Raw genomic sequence first — 19,803 nt, 5'->3', positions numbered from 1 at the left:
TGTGGGAAAATGACATTTCCTTACCTTGAAGCTACTTTTAAAATCTGATGGTCTGGACCGAAAGAAGGAATGGAAGTTGAAGGCTGAAGAGACAGACGTGGCGATAATAATGACTAACTCCAAATGACTTTGCTGAAGAGACAAAGCATTTTAAAGATTTAAAAATCTTGTCAGAAGGAAGAGGAGTAGCTTTGGGGGGTAAAGCAAAAAATCACTGAGCTGGGGTCAGGCCGCTAAGGCCCCTGCGACCTGGGGCATACACTTTGCCCCTTTGGCCTTGGTTGCTCATGTGTAAAATGGGTTCTCTCTTAAGTATCTCTTTCTTTGTTCAAAGTGGAAATTTTTCCAGAAGGAACACTTGAGAAGGTACAGACCATGTATCTATAAAATGGGTGGATGGCATGTCACTAGGACAACTGGTTAATATGGACTTTACTCCAGAGCAATCTGATAAAACGCAGAGGATCAACTTCAAAAGGGGTAAATGTAATAACCTCTACTTGAGTCCCCAAAACCAACTGCCAGAGAACAGAATGGGGGCGGGACACAGTGTATCAACCCTGGGGGAAGAGTCTGGCCATTTGAGATGCTATTAGATTTTAAATGAATTCACAGCATAAAATGATGCCTACACAACCCCTTGGCCCTTTATAGAAGTTAAGGTCCCAAAAGAGGAGGTGGTGGAGCTTCTGGGTCCTCCCCCCCACAAAGAAACAGATCTCCTGGGCCTTGGTCAGCAAGTGACCCTGTGGTGAGGGAGCCGGAGTCTGGTCACTGGAGGGTGGGTGGGAATCAGCCCAGAGAAGAGGGCGATCTGTGCCCCCATGGAGAATTAAAGTCTGAGAAACGCCGTTGTGCGGAAAAGGGATGAGCTTGCTCTGAAGGCCCCAGGAGGGAAGACTGCGGGGAACAGACTGCTGCTTCCCGCAGAGGGAGAATTCTCTCAAAGTCAAAACAGTGCAAACAAAGAATGTGCTGCCCCAGAGGTGGTGACCTCCCGTCCCCAGATACCGCGTGAGAAGGCAGCAGGAGGGGGCAACCGCAGATGGAACCACCAGCAGAGGACAGGGACTTAGGGGCTCGGGGGCTGAGACACGACTCCACATTAAGAAAGAAGGAGGGGGAAGGGCCTCACGCAGCCTCTCCCCAGCCCTCAAGGCTCATCCTAAAAACACACGGCAATGGAAGGCAAGGCCCTGGCCCTCTGGGAAAAGAATCAGACACGGTCCAGAAAGAGACAGGAAGTTTCTAGTAGGCTTCATGGGTAGAGCAGAAAACTGCCCAGATCCTGGGGGAGAAGGACCCAGGCCCGCCCCAGGCAGGTGAGCAGACCGGGTGGGGCAAGGGGTCCTGGTCCCGGGGAGAAGAGACCACAGTGCCCCGGGGCAGGATGTACGGCCTCCTGGGCTAGGGTCTCCTCATCTGTAAACGGTTACATGCCGAGCTGCTCAGGTGAGCCGTGAGCCCGGCCAGGGCACTGTCAGCGTGGTCTCGGCCAGGCTCTGGGAAGGGACGGATCAAGCACGTCAGGCCTCGCCTTCCTGCTACCCCAGGACTGAGACAGAGGAGGAGGCCAGCACCTCTCCCAGGGGCCCTGAGTTGTCACAGCTGATACTCTGATGAGGCATATTCAGGAGTTAATTACAGTAGGGTGGCCGCCAGGGACGTGGATCAACGAGCTTGGCTGATGAGAAGCTAAGTTTCTACAACGTCCTGGTGAAAGGGCCAGAGGCAGGAAGACAGATTTAAGTGGAGAGACCTACAGCGCCCAGGTGGCCGGTACTGTGCCTGTGCGCCTGTGAGTGTGTGTGTCCAGTGTCTGTACAAAGTAAGCCGGCTGAGTCTGCTTGTCTATTTAAAGAATGTGTGTGTCCTGCTGGGTACACACACGCACGCACACACACACACAAACACATGTCACTACAAGAGGCTGTGAGCAGACCCACAGCTGTCTGCAAACGTGTCTGTTCTGGTCCTGATCTGCCCACGTTCTTGGAGTTTCCAGGCCACTTAGAAGCCAAAAGGTCACTGGTCCCCCCCAGGTGCCCATCCTGCTGAGCACCTGAGCCGAGGAGGCAGCAGGAGGAAGGAATTGCAGGGCAGGACCTGGCCTTTAGCCCAGGGAGGTCAGGGCCCAAACAGCTCCTCTCTCCCCGATGAGAGGACACAGGACCGCATCACGTGACAGCTGGACGCCCCGGTGCTGCCGCTTCTACGCGAGCAGACGTAGGGGCCCACACGTGCTGCCCCGTCTAAAAGACATGGTCGTGACCTCGGTCACTCAACGTCATCAAAGAACAATCACTGGTCATCTAGGCAAGTCCGCAAGCGACATGCTGTGAAGGTCAAAGGTGAACAGTACTCCCAAGAGCTTGGATGAGCAGAGCAGTCAGGTCACTCGCCGACTGGTTGGCCTCACAGGACAGGAGTGCGTTGATGTCTTCAGGCAAAGGCCATGAGAGTTCAGAGGAGGGAGAGGCTGTGTAACTCAAAGACCCGCATATCTTTAAACAAGACCTTCCACTGCACAACAGGCTCCACGCCAGCAGCCCAGAGTCTCCCAGGTAGACGGGCTCCAAGATGGAAGCAGGACCACATTCAATCTCAGTGTTGGGAGAACAGCCCAGAAACCACACAGACCCAGGGTCAGCCCAGAACCCTTACCCTGCTAGAGTGGGAGAGGGGATGTTGAGCAAGTGCAGCTGCTGGTCATCTGCCTGGCTCCTGCGCAGTCCCCAGAGATGGGCCACTGTGGGCCAATGTGTCCACTATCTCAGGAGACTGCCCTTTGGGCCCAAAGACAGCCCACACGTGTGGCATCTGGAGCCCTCACCAAGAGAGCCTGGCACAAAGAGGGTGCTCCTTAGAGGTGTGATGAGTTAATGAGCTTGTCAACTAGGAGACGTGGCCCAAGAGGCAAGCCAACACCCTCTAGAACAGCACTTTCTGCAGTCATGGAAATGCCTGTAATCTGTGCTCTCCAATACGGCAGCCACAAACCAGCCACATGCAGCTACTGAGCACATGAAACGTGGCCAGTGCAATGGAGGAACTGACTTTTTTGGGTTTTTTTTTTAGTATTTATTTATTTATTTATTTACTTAGCTGCACCAGGTCTTTGTTGCGGCACGTAGGATCTTTAGCTGCAGTGTGCAGGATCTTTAGTTGCGGCACGCAGGATCTTTAGTTGCGGCACGCAGGATCTAGTTCCCTGTCCAGGGATCAAACCAGGGATCCCTATATTGGGAGCGTAGAGTCTTAACCACTGGACCACCAGGGAAGTCCTGAGGAACTGACTTTTAATTTAAAAATTTTAACTAATTTTAATTTAAATAGCCACAAATGGCTATGCAGCTCTAGAACACTACCGCAGCAATTAAGTCCAACTCGGAGGGACAGAGGGCAGCTGCCTGGAGCACTGTGTTGAGAAGGATGCCGAGGTCACGTCTGTGATCAGTGGAAAAGACTGCTACTATGTCTGCCATGGAAGCACACATCACCCGCTTCCGTCCTGGACCCGAAGCAGCAGCTCACCTGCAGGCTAAAATCCTTAGAGCCATCATGGACTTCCCACTCTCTCGTCTCCCGTCTACCCAGCAGTAAGTCCTGTGGCTCTGCCTTCAAAACATACCCAGAACCCTCTGTCCTCCTCATCACCTCCATCCTGGTCTGGGCCATTATCCTCTCTCACCAAAATTACTGCAATGCTTCGAACTGGTCTCCCTGCTTCCACTGCTATCTCTTCTCCACCGTAAGCCAGACTGATCCATTTAAAACCTACAACCCTCCAATGTCTCCCATTTCCCTCAAGGGAAAAGCCAAGGTCCTAACGAGGCCCTGTAGAATCTGGCCCCCATCACCTCTCTGCCTCATCTCCTACCTCTCATCCCCTCACTTCTGCTCCATCTGCACTGACCACCTTGACATCCTATGAACATACCACAGGGCCTTTGCACTTACTGCTCATTTCTCTGATCACTGCATGGCTCACACCCTCACTGCCTTCAGGTCTCTGCTCCAATCTCATCTTATCGGAAAGCCTTCTCTGGCCACACGGTATTTAACAGCAACCTCCCTTCACTTCTGGCAGGCTCTATGCTCCTTCCCCTGCTTTGTTTTTCTCCACTGCCTGTCCTACTTCCTAACATAGCATTTGTTTAATGACTGTCTCCCCCACTAGAATCTGTTCTGTTCACAACTGTATCCCCAGTGTCTAGAAGCGTGCCTCAAATATTTGTGGGATGAATCCTCTCTTTTAGACAGTCTGACAATCCTATTCTGTTCCCATTTCACAAAGAAATGGGGGCTCAAAGGGCATAAGTAATTGGCTCAAGGGCAAGTAAGGGCCTGGCTCGGATGTGAATGCAAGCTTCACTCTGCACCCTGTGTTGTCAGACATTTCCATTTCTCAAGGCAGTCAGAAATACAAGTTTTTATATAGAGTGTCCAAATTTTTAAGTATTAGAAATTTTTGAAGCTCTGGGCAGGTCAAACAAAACAGAAACTGACAGGCCACATGTAGTCTGGGGACTACTCACCTAATTCTCCTCAACAGTAGATCTGCCAAATAGAGGCCCTCACTGGGAAGGAGGGCCAACTCCCCTTCTGGGTTTTGTTGTGATGGTTAAATGAGATAATTCAGTAAAAACTCAGCTCAAGACTGGGCAGAAGTAATTGTTAAAAAAAACAAAACAAAAAACCCGACTCCTATTACTAAACAAAACTTCATCTTTACAGCCAGATAAAGGTGGGGACGCACCACAACCCGGACCAGACTGGACCCCGACCGTAGGCTCTACAACTGTGTGGAGAGAAGAACACTGCTGGAGGACGGCTCTGGGCCCAGGACCCTCCAGAGCCCGGCAGGGAGCCAGCGCGGAGGCCACAGCCCAGACATGGGGCCATGCATTAGCAGCACCACCAGCGCCCAGTCCCCCTGACCCAGCAAATGTTCCCCCACCGGCGGGGGCCTCCACGGCCTTAGAACAGCTTGTCCTCTGTGCGCTCATCATGTGCACCACCTAACATGGGCTTGTTGTGCTAAATCCTGGAATGTCAGAATGAAGAACATTCTGTGAAATCCAAGAGGTGAGAGCTGGAACCGACGTAAGCCCTAATGCCTGCTTCATACCATGGGAAATTCACCTTCTGGCTTTTCTCAAACCAAGAGGCCTTCAAGGCTAAACTAAAAACTAAAAAATACTCGTGAGTGGTTCTGTGAAGCAGTTAAGACAGCAAGCATTTTGGAGGCTGCTGTCAGGGGGTTTTCTCCATGGTTCCCGTCAAGTAAACAATGGGCTTGTCCTGCCTCCATCAGCTGCGACGGCGTGCGGTGACACAGGAGGCAGGTCCCCAGCCCCACTGTTGACAGGACAACAGCTGGCGCTTTGAGGGCTGACACTAGAAACCCACCCCCAGGCTAGGAGGCAGTCACTCCCCCTCAGCTCTCTGTCTCTCTCTGTCACTCTGACTCCCCTCTCCCCACCAGCTGAGGCTGAGGTCACTCTACACCTTATCCTCACAGCTAAAGGTCTTGAAGGGAACAGTGAGGCAGGCTTGGCCAGAGGTCAGAGACCTTCAGAAAGACCAGAAACTGAGCTTTTCAAATGGCAGCAGTCCCAGTCCCAAGCTTCTCTTACCGGACAAGTCTGAGTCTCGCGATAACGGGGTGACCTGCTCAAGGGCAGAAGGTCACCCACCCAGGGAAACACTCCTGCACGAAGAAGAAACACCACCCCTAGTCAAAGGTGCTCCGGGCTTTGGGCTGGGGTAGCAGGAGAGGCAGCAGCGACTGCCCTGTCCGCGTCCCCCCAGAGGTGAGGGCCCCCAGCACTCACCCACACCGAGTTCCCCAGGGCACCATGGAAGAAGGTGATCTGACCCCCGGCCCTAGGTGGGTACGGGTGGCGGTGGATGGTTTTCTGGCCTAGAACCCCGCACAGGCAGCCTCGGGCTCTCCCCCAGACGCCCGGCTGCAGCTTCCTCCCCCAGGAGGGTGGGGACCAAGGGCAGCTCTCCTCCCCAGGTGAGGACCAGGTTGGTTTCCTAACTGAACATGATCCGAAGGAAGTGCAAGCCTGCGTGTCCCCGTCATCCCCCACATCCTCCCCCACGTCCTCCTCCACCCACCTCCCACTCCCTGGGAAGTAATTCCGAGTATGTGCTGCAGAAAGGCTCAGAAGTCTAGAGTTTGTACCTGGCGATGGGCGTGTACTGGGTGGATTTCCTGGGTGCCTGCAGTTGTCACATGGCAGTCGGGCCGCTTAGCAACCCCCAAGGTCCCCAACTAAACCCTCGAGTTATGGTCACATGGGAATAAAGAAAAACAACTCCACCTCCCTCCTCTGGGCCTCCTGCTCGACCCTAACAGGCCCGTGGAGCTGAGGAGAAGCTGGAGACAGGCCTGAAGTCCACCCGGACCACCCTGTGGTCAATGCCACTGGACGGCCTAAAGTGCCAGGTACGCGCTCGGCAATGCAAGGGGAGCCCTCGCCTGCCAGGGCCACACTCACAGAGCCTCAACTCCACGAGGTCCCATCCCTCTCCGCAGAGGAGACAAGCTGAGCACCTGCCGGGGACGAGGCGGGCGGCCCACCCACCGGGCGTCACCTGCCGTCAGCAGGAGGCTGCTCATCTTAGCAAAGGACAGCCCAACCTCCCAGGTGACAGCAGCCAAGAGGACAGAACCAGAGGCTCGGGGTGGGCTCCCGACGCCGGAGAGGAGAGTGATGGCTGGAGGCCACACACCGCGCCTCCTGCCAAAGCAGTTTAGAAGACAAGATAAACACTCGCCGGCAAAAGAAAAAGTGAGACACGGACCCTGAGAACTAAATTCTGAAAGGAGGTCTCCCCCGCAAATTGGGAACTTTTAAAAAAGGCATTTAAACAAATGTGAGTACATAGGTGGCCAAACCAGCTTCTGTTTCCTCTCCTACTAGGACTTTCTGCAGCCCTTTCCAAAGCGTGTTCACGTCTATTATCTCATTTTTATTCTCACGAGGGGCTTTCGCAGGAGGAAAGGGAAATGGGAGTGTGCAGCCTCTCCAGTGGCCTGCACTCAGCTCCAGAGACACATCAGCTGACATTCCTGGGATGTAAAATCAGCCCAGAGCCCACACCACTCGCCATGTCAGCCCCGACGCCTGGGGAGGGAGCAAGCTCTGTCCCGACTGGAACCATGGACAAGGGTGTGCCGGCCCCAGCCGGCTCCCATCCTGCCTCGTGGCTCCTCCTTGGCCAGCGTCCCCTGGGCTGGGGCCGTTGCCATGTACTAAATTGTACAATATGGTTAATTTTATGTTATACGTTGTTCACCTCAACAAAAAGGAAAAAAAAATCCAGTAAAACTGAAAGCCTTTTCTCACCGAGAACCCAATTTAAAACACTATTTTTTTTTTTTTCTTTTTGCGGTATGCGGGCCTCTCACTGTTGTGGCCTCTCCCGTTGCGGAGCACAGGCTCCGGACGCGCAGGCCCAGCGGCTATGGCTCACGGGCCCAGCCGCTCCGCGGCATATGGGATCCTCCCAGACCGGGGCACGAACCCGTATCCCCTGCATCGGCAGGCGGACTCTCAACCACTGCGCCACCAGGGAGGCCCTAAAACACTATTTTTTAAAAATTATTTTTAAGTGTAACCCCTGGATTATGGGAGGTTTTATTCTACTTCTCTGTATCTTCAAAATGTATCCAACAACAATAACATGATGGTAGACAGTTCACTGCCTACACTTTAGCACTGTGCTAAAAAACCCTTTACACTGAGCTTCCATAATAACCATACGAGACGGGCATAAGACTTGAATATCTGGTTCTGAACTGCTTCATCTGAGAATAAGATGTTACTTTCATAATCAGGGTTAACACTCTTTCAAACATAGAAGAAGGAAAAAAGACTTGAAGGAATATGCCTCTATCAGTATTTTTTCTTTATACTTGTCTATTTTGATCAAATATCATACAACGAATACTGAAAAAGAAAAGAAACTCCTCCAAACATGTGTTTACCTGGCTGTGGCTTGAGCCAAATAAGGAAACAGCAGGCAACAGCTCACAGGATGTTACCACTGCCTTGGGGCCTGTTCCCTTCCCTGCAGCTGGGGTTTTCAAATAGGCATCCCTGGGGGGAGCTGCAGGGTTCCAAAGGCAAAGAAGTCTTTTCTAGATAAACAAGGAAAACTTAAGTGCCTAAGTCCACTCTCATTCATTCCTGGGAAGACTGTAAATTGTTTGAACCTCTAAGAGACAATTTGGTAATATTTATCAGCATTAAAAATGCACGTGCCTGGTTCCTCAAAAAGTTACATACAGAACCACCATATGACCCAGCAATTCCACTTGGGTTTATACCCCAAAGACTTGGAAAGGTGGGACTCAAACAGATACTTGTACACCAATAGTGCACGGCAGCATCATTCACAAGAGCTGACAGGTGGAGCCCATCAACAAATGAATGGATAAACACAACATGTTACATACATACAACGGCATATTATTCAACCTTAAAGAGGAATGAAATTCTGATACATACTACAACATGGATGAACCCTGAAGACATTATTCTAAGTGAAATAAACCAGTCACAAAAGGACAAATATTGTAGGATTCTACTTATATGAGGTACCTAGGACAGTCAAATTCATAAAGACAAAGTAGAATAGTGGTTGTCAGGGGCTGGGGGAGAGGAGGATGAGGAGTTAATATTTAATGGGTATAGAATTTCTGTTTGGGATGATGAAAAGGCTCTGAAAACGAACAGTGGTGATGGCGGCACAATGTTGTGAATATACTTAATGTCACTGAACTCATACACTTCAAAATGGTTAAAATGGTAAATTTTATCTTCTGTATATTTTACCACAGTAAATATGCATATATATATATATATGTATATACACACATATACGTATACACATACACACACATATATACACATATACATATATATATATAATTTTTAAAATGCACATGCCCTTTGATCCAGCAATTCCACTTCTCGGTTTTGAGTTTTCAGATATATTTGTACACGTATAATATGGTGTCCCTATAAAGATGTCTATTATAGCAATGTTTGCAGTAGCAAAAAATTGGAAATAACCTAAATGTCTATCTACAGGAGCCCTTTTAAATAAATGATGTTACCTCTATACAATGGCATACAGCACCGTCACAAAAGGCATGAGGCAATTGCAATATGGACTTAGAACCCTCTCTAAGGGATAAGGTGAATAGATGGAGTGCAGAAGAGTGAACATACTACCATTTGTGTGTGAAAAGTCTGTACAGGCACACCTCAGAGATACTGCGGGTTCAGTTCCAGAACACTGCAATAAACCTAACATCAAGATCAAGCGAATACTGCAATAAAGTGAATACGTGAATTTTTTTGGTTTCCCAGTACACATAAAAGTTATGTTCGCACTATACTGTAGTCTATTAAGTGTGCAATAGCATATCAAAAAAAAAAAACAGGGCTTCCCTGGTGGTGCAGTGGTTGAGAGTCCACCGGCCGATGCAGGGGACGCGGGTTCGTGCCCCGGTCCGGGAAGATCCCACATGCCGCGGAGCGGCTGGGCCCGTGAGCCATGGCCGCTGAGCCTGAGCATCTGGAGCCTGTGCTCCGCAACGGGAGAGGCCACAACAGTGAGAGGCCCGCGTACCGAAAAAACAAACAAACAAACAACAAACAATGTATGTATCTTAATTTTAAAAAAGACTTCACTGCTAAAAATCGTTAACTATCACCCAATCCTTCAGCGAGCTGTGGTCCTTTTGCTGGCAGAGGGTCCTGCCTTGATGTTGATGCTGTTGGCTGATCAGCGGTAGCTGCTGAAGGTGGCGGTAGCTGTGGCAATGTCTTAGAATTAGACGGCAATGAAGTCTGCAGCGTCAACGGACACTTCCTTTCACGAATGGTTTCTCTGTAGCATGTAATGCTGTTTGATGACATTTTACCAACAGTAAAACTTCTTTCAGAACTGGAGTCAATCCTCTCTCTCAAACCCTGCAGCTGCTTTATCACTAAACTTAGGTAATATTCTAAATTGTTTGATGTCATTTCAACAATCTTTACAGCATCTTTACCAGGAGTAGAATCTGCCTCAAGAAACCATCCTCTTTGCTCATTCATAAGAAGCAACACTTCATCCATTAGTTTCATCCGCAATTCAGTCACATCTTCAGCCTTCACTTTTTTTAAAATAAATTGATTTATTTTATTTATTTATTTTTGGCTGCACTGGGTCTTCGTTGCTGCGCACGGGCTTTCTCTAGAGCAGCGAGCGGGGGCTGCTCTTTGTTGCGGAGCATGGGCTCTAGGCGTGTGGGCTTCAGTAGTTGTGGCACACGGGCTCAGTAGTTGTGGCTCGCGGGCTCCAGAGCACAGGCTCAGTAGTTGTGGTGCAGGGGCTTAGTTGCTCCGCGGCATGTGGGATTTTCCCAGACCAGGGCTTGAACCTGTGTCCCCTGCATTGGCAGGTGGATTCTTAACCACTGTGCCACCAGGGACGTCCCAGCCTCCACGACTAAATCTAGTTCTCTTGCTATTTCCACCACGTCTGCAGTTACTTCCTCCACTGAAGTCTTGAACCCCTCAGTCATTCACAAAGGTTAGAATCAGCTTCTTCCAATCTCCCGTTAATGTTGATAGTTTGACCTCTTCACATGAATCACCAATGTTCTTAATGGCATCTAGAATAAAGAATTCTTTCCGGAAGGTTCGCAATTTACTTTGCCCAGATCTATCAGAGGAATCACTCTCTATGGCAGCTATAGCCTTACAAAATGTATTTCTTAAATAATGAGACCTGCAAGTTGAAATTACTCCTTGATCCATGGGCTGCAGAATGGATGTTATGTTGGCAGGCATGAAAACAACAGTAATCTCCTTGTCCATCTCCATCAGAGTTCTTGGGTGACCAGGTGCATTGTCATTGAGCAGTAATATCTTGAAGGAATCTTTTTTTCTGAGCATTAGGTCTCAACAGGTCTTAGCATAATTCTTAAGGGCCCTAGCATTTTCAGAATGGTAAATAAGTATTGGTTTCGATTTCAAGTCACAAGCTGCAGTAGCCCCCAATAAGAAAGTCAGCTCATTCTTTGAAGCTTTGGAGCCAGGCATTGACTTCCTCTCTAGCTATGAAAGTCCTAGATGACATCTTCTTCTAATATGAAGGCTGTTTCATCTACATTGAAAACCCACTGTTTAGTGTAGCTACCTTCATTAATGATCTTAGCTACATCTTCTACATAACTTGCTATAGCTTCTACATCAGCACTTGCTGCTTCATCTTGCATTTTCATGTTATGGAGATGGCTTCTTGCTTAGAACTTAGACCTCAGGAACCAACCTCTGCTGGCTTCAGTCTTTTCTTCTGAAGCTTCCTCACCTCTCTCAGCCTTCACAGAACTGAAGAGAGTTAGGGCCTTGCTCTGGATTAGGCTTTGGCTTAAGGGAATGTTGTGGCTGGTTTGTTCGTCTATCCAGACCACTAAAACTTTCTCCATATCAGCAATAAGACTCTTTTGCTTTCTCATCATTCTTGTGTTTACTGAAGTAGCACTTTTAATTTCCTTCAAGAACTTTTCCTTTGCGTTTACAATTTGGCTAACTGGTGCAAGAGGCCTAGCTTCTGGCCTATCTTGGCTTTTAACATGCCTTCCTCACTAAAGCTAATCATTTCCAGCTTTTGATTTAAAGTGAGAAATATGTGACTCTTCTTTTCACTTGAACACTTAGAGGTCATTGTAGGGTTATTAATTGGCCTGATTTCAATATTGTTGTATCTCAGAAAATAGGGCTCCCGAGGAGAGGGAGACAGATGGGGGAATGGCCTGTCAGTGGAGCAGTCAGAACACACATATTTATTAAGTTTGCCGTATCATATGGGCGCAGTTCGTGGTCCCCCAAAAGAATTACAATTGTAATATCAAAGATCACTGATCACAGGTCACCACAACAAATATAATAATAATGAAAAAGTTTGAAATATTGTGAGAATTACCAAAATGTGACCCAGACACATGAAATGAGCAAATGCTGTTGGAAAAAATGGTGCTGATAGACTTGCTTGATTCAGGGTTGCCACAAACTTTCTTTTCCTTTTCTTTTTTCTTTTTCGGCCGCACCATGGCTTGTGGGATCTTAGTTCCCGAACCAGCGATTGAACCCGGGACCTCGGCAGCGAAAGCACAGAGTCCTAACCACTGGACTGCCAGGGAATTGCCGCCACAAACTTTCAATTTGTTAAAAAAAAAAAATTCAATATCTGCACAGCACAATCAATAAAGTGAAGTGCAATAAAGCAAGGTGTGCCTATATACAACGACTTGGAGATAGAATAGCTCTGAAAGGATACACGACAGAGATGACAGTGGTTATCTGAGGGATGGGAAAGTGGATGATATACAGACTTTCCCTGGTACAAGTTTTTTCATACCTTTGTAATTTTATAATACGTACACTTTTAGCTACTCCGAAATAAACTTTAAAATATTTTAAGTAATGTCCAACTCTTGCTTCTTATAGAGGAGTTTATATCAGACCAACCCTTTAGCCAAGAACAACTATAAAAGCCGGATAAAACACAAAAGAACAGCTATCTGAAGGCAACAGGAAACAACCAAGACAGCTAGGACTTCAGGGCACAAGCTCTCTGAGGGAAGAGAGACACATTTAAGTGAGCCCAACACACTCTGCCACTTTCTCCCTTGAGACCAGGGTTGAGAGTCTGAACAGAGGGCAATGGCTAGAGCTTCTGAGGGGCTGGAGAAACAATAACTGGTGGACAAGGATGCCAACGCAGAGTAGAGGTGTGAGATCCTGGACAGAAGAGAACCATAGAAAAGTAAGCCTGACTTTCTCTACAACTACTCCCCTTGAGGCATTTGCCAATCCCTAAGCTGTATGGGGCAAGAGACCGAAAATCCAAGCAGAAAGTGACAGAAAGGAGGCTAAAAATCAAAGGATAGTTTTGGCAGTCTCTTGATGCTGAGGAATTCAGGGTCCCTCAAGAGGAGGACACCCTTTCAATCAAAACCCCTGAAGGGATATTTCCTAAGAGTAGGCACAGAACAGAAACAGACCAGCTCACTGAACCCAGCTTTAAATCTTCTCACCCCCACATGAGATCAATCTGAGCTAACCCTACTATAACCATCTGCTGCAAGAAAAGTAATCCTGTCTGGAGAGACACAACATCATTCAGGGCTGCTATTATTTTCAATACACAATATCCAGTGTTAATTAGAAGTCCAGGATGCCATAAGACAGGACCAGAGGTCAAGAGAGAAAAGCAGACCCATCAGTATTCCAATACCATGGTTGTCAAAGACTTTAAAATAAATGTTTAATATGGTTCTAAAAATAGATGATGAAACAGAGAACTTAACCAGAGAACTCAAATCTATTTTTTAAAATCAAATGGAAAATTTTTTTAAATAAAATAAAATAAAATGGAAATTCCAGAACTGAAAAAAGTACAATACTGAAGTGAAAGATTCAAGAGATGAGCTCAACCACTGAGTTGACAAAGCAGAAGAGAGGATTAGTAAACGGAAAGTTAGGTCAGTAAAAATATTCAGTCTGAAGCACAGAAAGAAAAAAAGGAAGATCCAGACATTTATGGAACATGGAAGAAATGTCTAATAAAGATATCTAGAGTCATAGGAGGGAAGGACACAATGACGGAGAAGCTACAAAAAGATACTGGCTAGAAATGTTCATCAAGCCATCAATGCAAGAAGCTCTTTGAGAACAAAACAGGGTAACTTCAGGGGCTTCCCTGGTGGCGCAGTGGTTGAGAGTCCGCCTGCTGATGCAGGGGACGCGAGTTTGTGCCCCGGTCTGGGAAGATCCCACATGCCACGGAGTGGCTGGGCCCGTGAGCCATGGCCACTGAGCCTGCACGTCTGGAGCCTGTGCTCCGCAACGGGAGAGGCCACAACACTGAGAGGCCCGCGTACCGCAAAACAACAACAACAACAACAACAACAACAAAAAAAAACCAGGGTAACTTCAAAAGAAAACTCCTAGGCAAAACTAAAACCGAAGACAAAAAAAAAAAACAGTAAAAGCAACCAGAGGAAAATAATATGCATTAGTTTAAAAGGAGCAACAGTATTATTGTACAACACGGGGAATATAGCCAATATTTTATAATAACTATAAATGGAGTATAATCTTTAAAAATTGTGAATCACTATATTGTACATCTGTAACTTACATAATATTATACAGCAACTATACTTCAAAAAATAAATAACAAAAGGAGCAGGACTATGCCCTACAGCTGGAAGTCCGAGGATAATAGAAAGACACCTTCAAAGGGCAGAAAGTAAAAATCCAGAAACCTTAAATTCTGTATCTGATAAAAAATGATTTTCAAAATTGAAATAAAAATAAACACACTTCTAGCAATTAGAAATGGAGAGAATTTAGTGCCAACAGACCGACTTGAAAAGCAATGTATTAAAAGGAATTCCTCAAGAAGATGGAAGTACAGCAATGAAGAAGAAATGGAGTGTAACTGAGAGGGTAAAATTTGGGCAAACGTAGGTAATGAATATTAACTGTAGAAGACTATAATATAACTTTATGAGACTTTTGTGGGGCTTAAAACATATGTTGAATTACATTACATTACAATCGAATTATATAATTACATAAAATACATTACAATCGAATCACAATGTTGTACATGTGAAACTAACAAAATATTGTAAATCATCTATACCCCAATTTCTTAAAAAGCTGAAATAAATAAATAATAAAATAAAATATATTACAGTGGCCAGAAAGTATTGGGGAGGGGGAATTAAGTGTTGTGAGGTCTTTGCACTGTGACCAAAGAGGCAAAATATACTTTGGGGTAGATGCAAATGAATCCTAATTGACATTTATTGACCTTATTTCATTTTTGAAAGACATCTTGATACATTTTGTAGAATATACATTATTCTTAACTGCATCAAAACCAATCACATGCTAGGTCAAAAATCAAGTTTCAACAAATTTCAAAGGGCTAAAATCACACAGAGCATATTCTTTGACCGCAGTCAAATGAAGCTAAAAATCAATAATAAAAAGATAACTTTTAAACATTCCCCAGATATTTGGAAATTAATGTACTCCTAAATAGCTCATGGATCAAAGGCATCTCAATGGATTTAGAAAATATAAATTTTAGAATTTAGAAAACGGAACTAAATGACAACAGGAATATGACATATCAAAACTTGTGGGATAAAGCTAAAGCACTGTAATGAGGGAAATCTATAGCATACGTACATGTTTTAGAAAAGAAATGCTGGAAATTAGCTATATCAGTTCCATTTCAAGAAGGTAAAAAAGCACACTCAATTAATCCCAAAGAAAGGAAATACAAAGTTAGAAGCATAAATTAATGAATTATAGAAATGCAAAAAGAACCAAAAAGGTGTTTCACTGAAAAGGCTAAAACATTAATAAACCCTAGTAAGACAAATTAAGAAAAAATTTAAAACAGAAGGCACAAATTACCAATATCAGTAATGAAAAAAGGAACACAAATCCCATACACAATGACACATAAAAAGAAAATATAATGAACATTATGTCAAAAATTTGAAAACTTAGATGAAATGGACAAGTTCTTGAAAAAACAAAAATTTTCCAAAACTCATGCAAAAAGAAATGTAGAACGTTCTATCTTTAGATGAAACAACCTTCTCATAAAGAAAACTCCAGACGCAATAAGGCTCCACTAGTGAATTCTTGTAAACATTACAGGAATAACCTAAATCTTCCTTAAACTTCTCCAGGGATTAGAAAGAGGGAACATTCCTCCAATTAATAAGTCTGGCATAACCATGATACCCAAACCTGTCAAGGACATGGAAAGAAAGTTAAAATGGCAAGCAGCTCTCATGTCCATAGTCACAAAAGTCCTAAGGAAAATATAGCAAATTGAAACTCACAGGTGGCAGAATTCCAGCCCTCCTGATGGTGATAATGCTTTTCTCACTCTCAAAGCAACTGACACAGATTCTCCCATGTTACTGCCGAATTTATTATCATCTACTATTTACATATAGGGAAACTGAGGCCCAAAGAGGGGAAAGAACTAGCCCAAGGTCACATTCAGGCTAGAGTCCACTTGATGGACATTTACAGCCACCTGCTGTGGCCCAGCAAGGCCTGGGGATGAGGTCTGTGCCCCTCCTCCCCCTGCACCTCCCTTCTGCCTCCCTGGACCCCTTACTCCTGGGCTAGCGTCTGAGCAGGTAACTCACAGGAGCAGCAGCATGGCCTGGGCAGGCTGCCAGTGCCCCCTGGCCGCTCCATGGTGTCCAGGAGGCCCGGAGCACACAGGGGTGGTTCTCTCAGCCAGACCCCAGGCTCCCCGCACTGATCCTGCCCAAAGGGGCATTAGAAAGTGGGTCTTGTGGCCTACGTACCTCAGCCTGACCATCACTGTTTCCAGCTTTACTGGTTACAAAGCACTTCTGTGTTTCCCATCTGACCCTCAGCAAGATGAGTATCAACACTCTACTTTGGAGTATCAATACCCCCACTTTGCAGATGAGGGAAGTGAGGCTCTATGGGGTGGATAACTTGTCTAAATCATCCACCCAGAGACTAACAGATCCAGGGTGAGACTCAGGGCCTTCCTCACCACACCAGGAGGCCCCCACCAAGCACTACTGAATGTAATTGAAGATGTCCTGGATTATACATTATGAGACAGACAAGATGAACACAGATGGGTATGCTGAAAACTGCACAAACTATATAAAAAAGAACTCCCCAGTCTAGCTCAGTGGTGACACATCATTTTTTTTTAATGTAGAGAACCCAGAGGGCTGCCTCCACATTATGAGAGATCAAATGCAAACAAGAACCAAGCCAGTATAAAAAGCAGAAATTAAAGAATGCCTTTAAAGGAACTCAATAAAGCCAGTAAAGCTTTACTGAGGATTCTTTAAATATGTTCAAGCCACAGCAGCTCCTCGGTAACCACAGGATACAGGGCCGAGGAGAAGGGGACGAACATGACGGGCCCTTTGTCACAACGGAGGTAGGAAGGTTCCCCTTCTAAAGCCTGTCTTCTGAAAGAGATGAGTCCGAGGCCCAGCTCAGGAACTTCTAGGTCTCATTGGTAAACAGAGAGAGAAAGAACCTCCCAGGACAGACAAAGCTAGGACACATCAGCTAAATGACTCAGTGTGTGCTTTCAAATAGCACTGTCTACAGAACATGAGGCCCACCAGTGGGGCCCCCCGAAACTAAGGCCCCACCCACCTGGGTGGCAGGGTCTATGAAAACAGCAATTTCAGTGAACCCACTGGAGCAAACAGCACCACCTGAACACAAAATGACATGGTTCCCAGAGCAGAGAAATCATATGTTTTCAACCTATTGAGTTTGTTTGTTCAGGGCAAGTCAACCTATGGATAACAGGAAACTGGTGGATGTAATTTCTAAAATCCTTCAAAAAGCATGTGAGATGAACCCAGACCAAAAACTATTTAAAAGACTGAGTCACATGAGAGCGGGGAGTCTCTGCAGTGGATCAGGCTGGAGTAAAGCCAGTAAACAGAGAGGGGACAGCAGGCAGGCACTTCTCTTGATGGAAAAATGTAAACCGTGGGCTCCCCAGGGGTTGGGCTCAGTTTTAGGTCTTCACAAATGACTTAGCAGGAGAAGGCAGTGGGGAGACTGCCCTGAGCCTGTGGGAGGAGGGGTGAGGGGCTGACAGACTTCACACACAAGGGCCCCCGAGGCCAGGGGATGGGTCTCCCACGCCCACCCCACCGCAGGGAGAGGAGCCCTGAGAACAAAGTAGGTGAGCGATCTGCCCAGGGGTGTGTGGCAGAGGGAGCGGGGAGAGGAATAACACAGAGCGATGCCTCCAGACAAAAAGAATTCACATGGCGCCCTGGGGTACCCACAGCAACTGGGTTCACGCCCTTCCGACAGGCCCCAAACCCAGGCTCCAAGCCGGCACTGCCCCAAGGCCACCCCCAAAGAGCCTCACCTGCTGCTGGCTCTGCTCCTCCAGGTTCAGCTTCACCTCCAGCGACTGGCGGGCCTCCAGGAAGGCCTTGCGGTGCTTGCGGTCCGCCATGTAGTAGGACATGATGCCCACAACGATGGCACACAGGTAGAGGAAGACATTGGCCAGAATCTGTATCCAGAGGAGGAAGAGAGGAAAGGACAATGGTCAAGGCATGTCTTCAGGACAAGGATGGAGGAGGTGGGCGGGTGGTGACCAAAATCCAACTGCAAGTTGCCCACTGTCCAGGGAGGTCCCCAGCAAAGCTTCTGACCTCGAGGGGGTATTCAGATCCCTGAAGTAGACCCTGCCCCATCACCATGGATGAGTGAGGGGCCTGCTGTTCTCCCTTCCACCTTTTCATGGTAGGGAAGCTGGCCAATCCTGCCTACCTGTGAAGCCTGAGCAGTCCTTCTGCTACTCATCTATTCACTCACTCACTTGTTCAACCACCACTTACTGCACCCTTACTTCGTAGGCACATTCAGGTACTGTGCTGATTAGCTGGGGAGGAAAGTGAACCAAGCCCAGATCTACTGGCCAGGGGTGTATAATCCTAACAGCTGCAGATCATACGGAATGTCACAGGAGACCAGAAGAGGTCCTGGGCTGATTTAGTTGTCACGATGCTACCTAACACATGTGCCGCAGGCTACAGGCTTCTGGGATTCACATGCATCCTCTGAGCCAACCCTACCTGCCAGCAGGTGAGAGGGTGGCCAGTACCAACATCCAGGTCTCATGAAGAACTGAAGCTACAGGAAGGGGATGAGGCAGGTGGGATCTGACGTCTGTCCGGTGAGCTCAGTGCATTGGCACCAAGGGCTTCTTTGGGCATCGAGAACCTGCTCCCCCAGCCCTGGCACCCTGCAGGCTGGCCTAGGTATCCTTGGTCCCCAGCCCGCTCCCACAGGCCGCCAGACGTAACCTTGGCTATGGACCTGACATTCAAACCACACCTGATTTCCTGGCGCTGTCTGCTGCCGGCTCTGATCCTTGACCTGACTGGGCCCCATTTGGGGCTGGACCAGGTTCTAATTCCTCCCACTTCTCCAAGACTACTGGCCATGAAGTTTCTCCAACAAGGCCTGTTTCCACGTCTGGTGCCTCCCACTCCCCTGAGGCTGTCCCACGCTCCCTGCCTTGATTCCCTGAGGTCCTGCCAGAGGTGGACAGACCCCTCCTCCCAAGGGTGTGGTTTCTGGAGCAGAAGTTGGAAGTTGAGAGGCAGGAAGGGAGACAGAAGTTCTTAGTTTCTGATCCTAGGGGAAGAAAAGACTGGCCCGGCAGAACATAATAAATTCTGGGGTAGGTGAAAAATGCAGGGAAGTCAATTTTAGATGTTGAAACAAGACAGTTTAAGAGACAATAAGGCAAGTTAATTCTAACATTAATTTCCTGGGTACTCTTGGTTATGCTGTATCCCTCTGACTGTTTTTTTTTTTTTTTTTCTTTGTGGTACGCGGGCCTCTCACTGCTGTGGCCTCTCCCGCTGCGGAGCACAGGCTTCAGACACGCAGGCTCAGCGGCCATGGCTCACGGGCCCAGCCGCTCCGCGGCATGTGGGATCTTCCCGGACCGGGGCACGAACCCACGTTCCCTGCATCGGCAGGCAGACTCTCAACCACTGCGCCACCAGGGAAGCCCCCTCTGACTGTTTTTATGTTTCATCGGGGCTGCCGGTCGAAACTAACCAGGAGGACCTACCACGCCCAGCAGAAGCTTCCTGAAAAGTCTGTACTTGGGCACCAGTCTAAGCCCAGGGGGCACTCA

General features: G+C 47.5%; 1 protein-coding gene across 3 annotated transcripts in view; it reads right to left on the bottom strand.

Annotated features, from left to right (window-relative positions):
- ADCY3 (adenylate cyclase 3) overlaps nucleotides 1–19,803 on the bottom strand; it is a gene marked incomplete at its 3' end in the record, with an annotated part of 85,614 nt that overhangs the window by 29,519 nt on the left and 36,292 nt on the right. For all 3 annotated transcript variants that reach the window (XM_081254789.1, XM_081254790.1, XM_081254791.1), the window contains exon 3: nucleotides 18,013–18,162. In XM_081254789.1, the coding sequence (XP_081110915.1) occupies nucleotides 18,013–18,162 (150 nt within the window). The remainder of the gene's footprint in view (nucleotides 1–18,012; nucleotides 18,163–19,803) is intronic.

This window comes from Mesoplodon bidens (assembly GCF_964165515.1).
Source record: "Mesoplodon bidens genome assembly, chromosome: 14".
Lineage (NCBI taxonomy): Eukaryota > Metazoa > Chordata > Mammalia > Artiodactyla > Ziphiidae > Mesoplodon > Mesoplodon bidens.
The sequence above is the reverse complement of the archived record's forward strand: the minus strand, read 5'-3'. Positions and strand labels throughout refer to the sequence as shown.